The sequence below is a fragment of the Plasmopara halstedii genome (genome assembly GCF_900000015.1).
Source record: "Plasmopara halstedii genome assembly, contig: Scaffold_42, whole genome shotgun sequence".
Classification (NCBI taxonomy): domain Eukaryota; phylum Oomycota; class Peronosporomycetes; order Peronosporales; family Peronosporaceae; genus Plasmopara; species Plasmopara halstedii.
Window position 1 is genome coordinate 779200 of NW_020186963.1, and position 8297 is coordinate 787496.

Here is an 8297-nt window from a genome sequence, read left to right on the forward strand (position 1 = left end):
ACTCACGAACGAAAATGTCATTAAATTTTCCGGCTGACGCCCTAAGAGTGACAGCAAAAGTGAGTGCAGTCATCAGAGGGTATGCCTACTTGATGAAGCAACCTTACTCCGCGCAGCCGAGAACAGAATTAGGACCAAATCTACCTAGCTCATAGATTTGTCGGGCATTTGTAACAGGGTTTTTTCCTTCATGAATGAGTCTGCATTCTCCTCTTCTAACAATGAATAGCTCACTAGCACGTGATCCCTGTAAACAATAAGTTACAGCGGTGATCGAAGGACGCTGTTGAGATCATCATTGACCTTACCTGCTTACAAATTTCACCATTACACGGAATATATTTTTCAGTCATGACCGAGCACATGCCCTCAATGGTAATGTCATCCCACTCGGAACCTCTAAAGTATGGGTTTCTTTTAAGCATTTGTGCGTATTGTGCATGATATTCGTTTTGGTACTTTTGAATTAAGGGCTCGTAATCGTCACGGCCTAGGATAAGCAGCTCACAAAACTCAGTGCACACTACTGTGGCACGGCGGATACCATCAACCTGGGAGAGCGCCAGCTCGCCAAAGTAATCACCTTCTCCAAGCCTTGAGACAACTATCTCTTTCGTTTCATCAAAACGATTTTTTGTATGCACAGATACGTCCGTACAACCGGTGAAGATAATATAAAAATGTCGCCCTACTTGACCTTCAGAAAATATTACGGTGTTTGTGACAGCACTAATGAGATGCAAGACCTTGCAAAGCTGCTTTCGGACTTCAAAAGAAAATCGCGAGAAAAATTTGACGCTGTTCAAGTACTCGACCGCAATTTTCAATTCTTTGTCGGATCGCTGTGCAGCGCTTCTCATAAATATGTTTCGTACAAGATCTTTATTACTGCGAAATCTCTTGGCTACCTCGAGCGTATGCGGAATACTCGAATTATGTGACTCTTTAAGTAGATCGCTGAACACCTCACGATTGATCACAACAAGTTCTGTAGATTCGCTTGATGTAATTACAGATGCTAAACAAATAGTAAGGGTCGTTGTTTAGGTAACGATGGCTTGAGGCTTACCAGTGCGTACATCAGTTGTGGACATTAATGCTTTCTCTCCAAAGGTATCTCCCGGAATCATGTAAGCAAGATGATTCAGTTGTGCTGAATTGACCATATCCTTTTTCATCACTTCCACTACGTTGATAGCAACAATCAGAAAAAGAACCTTCATATCCAAATAAGATGAATTTCATGCCTTGGCCAGAAAAGACAAGAAAAAAGTTATCTCCATCATCGCCCTTCAAATAAACACAATTAAGACTATAAGATCAGCGCAGACATCGAGATATACATCGATGCTACTGAACCTCGTGAAAAACAAAAGTTCCCTTTTCAGCATACGCAATAAATTCAAGCGACTGATATAGTCGATCTAGCTACAAAGCATCCTCAACAGGATCACAACAAGACAATCCTTAAGACAAAACAACAGATCCCACCTTAACTACATGTTACCAAGACATCGATAAAAACAATAGATTAAATCAAGTCCCGCATTATTATCGTTTATTCAGTAACAAACGAACATGCGTCCAAATTGGCGAAAAATCTAAGTAGTTTAGACGAGGCAAGCAAAGTCTTGAGCTGCAATAAAATATGATTAGCTACGACTCGTTAAGTCGCCTTGGACCGAAAATTACCACGTAAATGTCCTCGAGAGTTCGCTTCCTCATAGGCTTGCACAATATGGAGCGACACATACTCACCTGCGGACTATTATGCTTGATGTTCCGCTCAAAAGCGTCATTGATATTCATTTCCTTCATCTGTGAGGCCAGCGATCCACGACGGTTGCGCGAAACGTCGACATTCGACTCGTTCATGTTACAATACGTAGTTCAAATTTTGGTGATTGACTCTATTAATTTAACTTCTTAGGTTATTTAAGCATGGATTCGTGGGTTGATGCTACCGTTCAGCAACTGCGCCGGCACTTCACTAGTGCTCAGTCAATTTCAGTTTATGAAGCACTGACAGCTCACGTTTTAGATGCAGCGACAGGCGGCGCAATTTTTCTATGTGGCATTTCTGTGGCGCAGGTGGCGCAAAAGCTGCTGCATATTGGCTCGGCCTCTGGCTTTTTCCTTCCTCAAGCTCTGGGCACCGCTGCGGTAGCTTCATCTTCCGTCTTGGCACTGCATTTTGCATCTATTCCACGCGATGTCTATCAGGAAATAGCTGCACGAAGTCGAAGTACCAAAGAGCAGAGCTGGCTCGTGCTTGGAAAGCGCCACCTCCAACCACCGACGGCTTTGAGACTTGTGCATAGCAGAGTGCTGGAGCGTTGGGGAAATCTTGCACATGCTCCGTATCCAGTGTACATGGCTATGGGAGTTCTATGCTTTAAAATACTGGGTGGCCGCATGAGCGCACTGGCGCCATCGCCCTTCGCCAACCTTGGAGCTTTTCATCTTAAGAAGGCCTCATTACCAGCCACGGTCGAATACGCTACAAGTGTGGAAAGGGGCATTATACAGGAGTTTGGTCGACTTTACGGATGTCATACATGCGGCGTTAAGCAGGGCGTACGGTATCACGCAGACCACATGCCGCCTAAATTGTAAGTTGTCAAGACATTGTATGCGCATTTCTTTATTCTGACTGATTTGTTACATGGTAGATTGGGCAGTCGCACAGATAATCAATTTTTTCGAAAGTTTCTGGGGCAAAAGACGACATTTCGCTTCTACCCTCAATGCGAATCATGCTCAAACCAGCAGGGAAATGTAGTTAAGCAATTAAAATCGACGCTTAAAATGCATTTGCTGTCATTTCGAGCCTACCACGCGACTGGTTTATGGCTAACACTGCTTTGCACTGGTGGTCTCTATGTAAGTGGCTCAAACTTTCACGAGACATCCGAAGTATATAATTCAGAGGATACAACTTCAACAAGATCTTCAGAGTTTTCATTGCTTGTATTGCTTCGAGAGCGAGAGCGGAAGTTAAGACGTAAACGAGGGATAGTGAGTGATTTAAGTCAGCTTGCTGTGATTGATAAAGAGTTAAAGACTCTACAGGAGTGCAAGACTGCAATCAAAGCTGACATCAAACGGCAGAAGGCCCACAGCATTACATAGAGAATAGATGAATTAGTGTTGGAATTTTGTAGTGATTGACCTTAAAGACCATCACAGCATAATTAGCAGTTTCGTGGCTATTTCCGTGAAACTCACAATGGGCGAACCTGATCAAGAACAAAGTCATGGCTGCAGCTAAGCGGAAACCTGTGGTGAAGAACTTGCGGGGTCAACGACAACCATTATGTCTTCGAGGAGGCAAGTCGTTACACCCTTTTCGAGGCCATCGTCGGCTGATATTTCTGTCGGAGGAAGAAATATTTCGTCGAGAGCAAGGATGGAATGACCGCTTTGCAATCGATCAACAGTCTACATGCAATAAGACGCATATGCCGGCTTCTTCATCAAAGCTAAGCATTCCTTCAACGCCACCAGCGAAGGGGCCGTCAACACGAAATGAAAGGGCACAGCAATGTACGGAGCAGCTCCTCTGTTAGGTTGACGACTTGTTGTCTTTTATTCATCTAATATTAGGTAAAGTCGGGGGAAAGCGCAATTTTGAGTCTAAAAAGCTGTCGAGTGGGAAGTTGCTTCCTCTTGTGAACTCGTTAAAGCCATCGACAGTACGTTTTTGCCCTCGTTGGATTGTTACGCAAAAGCATTTACTAACAGTACTGAATCGCTGACAGAAAGTTGAACAAACCAAAGAAGAAAAGCTGCGTTTTAATGTCTTAAAAGCCATCGACTCTCGTGAAACTCTGCTATATCAGCTAAATGCTCTTATTCTTTGCACGCCTGTCGTGAAGCCACCTTCAAGACATACCGACCCGTCGTTAACACATAATGCTAGTCAGCAACAAATGCTATCGAAGGGAGGGATTAATCTCGCATCCACACGATTAAATAGGTCAAGATGTAACACCAATTTTGTGACAAATTCTCGTGAAGCTGTGAGAACTGCACAGCAACTCGCGACAGATTTGCAACTTACTGGCATAATTTGTGTCGAGGCGTTAGTCGAGTGGATGCTTGAAGTCGGAGCACAGTCAGCGTAAGTACATAAGAGATGCTGTCGGTTCTGGTGTAAAACTCATTATCTGCTTGCTGTACCTTTAGATATCCACCACCATTTTTGTGGCGTGGTAGAAACTATTTTTTGAAAATGTATAATGATTTAGATTCTGCAGAAGCAGCGTTACAGGCAAGGGGAATAAATCTGGACTGTTTTAGGCAACACAACCCATTGCTTATTAAGCCAAAAGAGAGGCTGGGTCGCGTGCTTGCTGCCCACTCCATCATTATAGAAATGGTCCAGTTTGCCAAAGATCCGACTCCGATAGAACTACTTGCCCTTCGTGGGCAGATGCAAAATACTCATTGCTACGAGACTGAGCGCACAGAGTCGAATGTCAATCATCTAACATACTTTATGACTGGACTGCAAGGTATTCATGACAAGAAGAATAATACAGAACAGCAGGCCATGATGCTGAAGAGTGATCATAAGACTGAGCAATTGCTGGGAAACAATGGCCGTAAGTCCGCTGCAGGACTTGTTTACTTGCCTGATGAGATTTTGGACTTCACTGATGAACTTGATTTACGTCATGTTGATTTGACTCAAGGACGCAGCAACTTGACAAATAAAAGTCGACTTGAGCGTGGAGACCATGACAAGACGAGTGAAGGAGAACCAAGCAAGACGGATGTGCGCAGTCATGCGAGTGGTCTAAGCATTACCGAAAATGATATTGTTGAGGATAAGCGGGTAACGAAAAATGGAGCCATGCACACTTTTGGTGCTTTGGTGAATGACGACGCTAGCTGCCGAACAAGGAACCAATTTGAGAATACTGATCATTATTTCGACGGCGAGATTTGCGACAGCGGCCTTAATCTAAATGAAATGCCCGAATCACAACCAATTTTAGGACCTCCCGCACCCGATTTGCACAATTTTAATACCAAAACTTTCGCAGACGAATGTCTGCAAAAGACAGAGTTCGAAATGTTTGGTATGGTGAATGAAGCTAGTGTCAGCGCCGAAAAGTGCTTCTCTCGGTCAAGATCAAGTTTTGACCTACCGGAGCATGTCAATTATTTACATGCCGATTCGACAGATTTCGATTTTAAGACGGACAAGAAGAAACTTAGTGCTGATGTACAACAAACACAAGATATTTTAATTGAAACCGGTGTGACGTCGGAATCGGTTGAAAATCGATTCAATCGACAAACAAACGATGAAGGAGGCTCGGAATGCGCTGATAGCTTTGACGAAACTGCTAGCGAGATTGCAATCAACTGTAACTCTAGTGACCAACTTACATTACTTGCTGTTGACCATGAATTTGAAGATAAGCCGGTAAATTCTTGTAATTCAGGTACGCCGGATCTACAGCAAGCAAAGCGCTCGACAGACTGTGAGGGTAAACAAATACTTATAGAAAACTTTCAGAAAATGTCGAAATTGTTGGAACACGAATTAAAGCGATGGTCATTTCTTGAGGATGAAAATCGTCCTATCCAGGTAAACTTGCAGAGTTGTCTGGCATGGCAAAACACTTCAGTTTTGAGAGAATGTCTCCGGCGCCACTCATCCATTAGTGAATGTATGGAAGGGTCTATTCTCTCGATGCTGGATCAGTACGGCTTTTCTGTCCCGGATACACATTTAATAAAACTGCTTTGCAGTGATGTAGCTCAAGATCTTGATCTGGCTACGCATCTTATCAACGAATGCCATGTTGTTCTTGGTGATATCTGCGCCGTTCTCGCGGATAACATTCAAAAATTGCTTGGTTTGAAAACCTCCTTAGTGTCCGAGATTGAGTTTGAGGAAGTCATAAAAATAGCGGAAGCTGCCCGCACAGAATTTCATCATTCGACGTGGGACTATGTTAAGATTTCCACGACGCTTATTATTTTCCTAAATTCTTCAGACAATACCACAAAAGCTTCACAAGTGAGTCAATCTTCTGTTTCGTCCGAGCTCAGCCAGCTCTTGAAGGTGTTTTACCCTTATGTGGTTAATGAGCCGCGAGACCGACTGAACAAAAATTGGGATGCAGTGAGTAAGATCCTGGTAGCAATGGGACTACCCACCGACTGTCTTTACGTCATGTTAGATCCATTGTGCAAGACCCTTCTACTTGTAGTGAATATATGCAGTGCCCCAACCCAAGACTGTCTAAATGACGACGCTAACTATGTCTTTCCCAGATTAACTGTCATTTGTGATCGAGAGGATATATTACAATCGAGTGTCGAGTATGTTTGGCGTCACCATCTTGTGTTGGAGAGTGATAACCCAAACATATCGATTTTTCCTTATTTTAAATGTTCATTTGGTGACAAGGTCGTAAATGGATTTAATGTTGAAGAAGGAGAAGGAAAAGGTCCTTTGAAGGAATGGTTCACACTTGTCGGTGCTCAATTAGCATCTAAATGGAAAATTCTCCCTGCGAGTAAAGTCCTAGCGGAAGCAGATTCGATTAAGATTACTACACATGAGAATGTAGTGACAATTCCTGGAGCTTCTGATGATATTTATCCAGGCATTAAACTCGAATGGAAGACGAGTGAAGGGGATACAGTGTGTAGAGTTGTTAATAAGTGCGTCGGAGGTGGAGACTTTTTACTCGATCGAGTTGGGTCATCCTATTCTTTGATGGCAACTCAGCTGATAATCTCGCAGCCCTGTATTGCTTTGTTTGAGTATGTCCGAGGATCCGAGAGTTACTGGCTGAATGAAAACACACGGAACTCACCTGAAAGTCAAGACGCACTCGTCTTTTTAGGATGGTTTCTTGCTTGTGCAGTTACGCATTTTTGCTCGATTCAATTAAGGATACACCCTCTGTTCTTTCGCTTACTGCTAAACTCGCAGCATTGTGTTTCACTAGAAGAGTTAAAAAATTTTGATCCGCAATTATTTCAATCATTATCCGGAGTAAGAAATATGAAGCCGTCAAATTTTGCCGATTTGTTGAAGCTCGAAGGTTATGAAGATAATTTGAGCGCGGAGGATTATATCTGCACTGTACTGGAAAGAAAATTTGGCCCAACGTCCGAAATTGGATGGCAATTGCAATTCGTGCGTAGTGGGTTCGATCGAGTTATTGATCGTGACCAGCTAAATTGTCTGGGGATTACTGAGACAGATTTGTCAGATTGCGTTTGTGGAAGTCGTTTTAATCCTAACGAAGATTTTGTTATTAATGATATCTTTCGGATCGCCACTGACAATGATTTATCCCACTGTCCGCCTATGATGAATGCTTTTTGGCACACAGTCAATAGTTTTGAGCCGACGCTAAAGCGAAAATTCATAAAGTTTGTGACGGGGGTCGATACACTACCTCTTGCAGGAACTGAGGTAGACTGACGAACTCAAATTCTTGCTGTTTATTTTGCTTTTCTAACCTCCAATCGCGCTGAATAGTTTTTGAGGATTGAGATGCCATTTATAGCGACTTCGTCGAATGATCACGTGAGATATCTGCAAATGCTCCCTCAGGCCCATGTACGTATTGAAAGCTCAATTTTGGCTACTCGTTGGCGGACTTATATGTACTTTTGCATACAGACTTGTGATAATACATTAGAGATGCCGCATTACTGGAAGGCACTATGCTGGAGAGAGCGACATAACGAAAATGAAGCGAACGATCAGTTAGAAGGAGAATTAATGCTTTTAATAAACAAAAAGTTGCGCGACGCAGTAGAATATTCGAGTGGATATGGACTTGACAATGCGTCTGCAGTTGGAGGTGTGTTCAAGACGTCAATTGGCGACAGTCATTTGGTGTTAAAAGAAGAGAGCTACGATTCGATGGGACTACCGACTTTGTCAGACCTGTCATCGGAGAGCTCGTTGCCGCCGCTTCAAACGCCACGCCTACTCCAGATGGAGGAAGATGTTAGCAAGTTGGATGATAAGGCAGTTGAGTTGACCACCGCATTGATATCAGATGAAGTTTACGATGAATATGACGACTGGGAGGAAGAGTCCGTGGCTTGAGGTACATGAAATTCGACCTTTCCCGTTGTGTGCATTAGTTTGTACTGGATATATAAATTGCGCATGGAAACACGTACTATTGCTTCATCGATCAATGCGTTCAATTGGTGCTATATCTTTCAAAACATACAAAGCTGAGGAGTTTATCGCTTCTTGGTAGGATTGTTTTAAAGGTTTATGTAGACTTTTTACATTGAAAGTT

The 8297-nt window shown here is 43.0% G+C and overlaps 3 protein-coding genes across 3 annotated transcripts in view; 2 read left to right on the plus strand and 1 right to left on the minus strand.

Annotated features, from left to right (window-relative positions):
- PHALS_09530 (hypothetical protein F443_00770) overlaps positions 1–1875 on the minus strand; it is a gene marked incomplete at both ends in the record, with an annotated part of 2206 nt that extends 331 nt beyond the window's left edge. Inside the window, 9 exons of the mRNA XM_024723848.1 lie at positions 7–41; positions 108–247; positions 309–1018; positions 1070–1186; positions 1248–1290; positions 1360–1428; positions 1492–1496; positions 1579–1636; positions 1693–1875. Of these exons, the coding sequence (XP_024571777.1) occupies positions 7–41; positions 108–247; positions 309–1018; positions 1070–1186; positions 1248–1290; positions 1360–1428; positions 1492–1496; positions 1579–1636; positions 1693–1875 (1360 nt within the window). The remainder of the gene's footprint in view (positions 1–6; positions 42–107; positions 248–308; positions 1019–1069; positions 1187–1247; positions 1291–1359; positions 1429–1491; positions 1497–1578; positions 1637–1692) is intronic.
- Positions 1876–1941: 66 nt separating this feature from the next.
- PHALS_09531 (uncharacterized protein) lies at positions 1942–3132 on the plus strand (the record flags this gene model as incomplete). Its single annotated transcript, XM_024723859.1, has 2 exons — positions 1942–2612; positions 2673–3132. The coding sequence occupies 2 exons, from the start codon at positions 1942–1944 to the stop codon at positions 3130–3132; spliced, it is 1131 nt and encodes a 376-aa protein (XP_024571778.1).
- Positions 3133–3257: 125 nt separating this feature from the next.
- PHALS_09532 (ubiquitin-protein ligase) lies at positions 3258–8095 on the plus strand (the record flags this gene model as incomplete). Its single annotated transcript, XM_024723870.1, has 7 exons — positions 3258–3330; positions 3388–3546; positions 3607–3695; positions 3762–4123; positions 4189–7450; positions 7517–7597; positions 7661–8095. The coding sequence occupies 7 exons, from the start codon at positions 3258–3260 to the stop codon at positions 8093–8095; spliced, it is 4461 nt and encodes a 1486-aa protein (XP_024571779.1).
- Between the last annotated feature and the right edge of the window lie 202 nt (positions 8096–8297).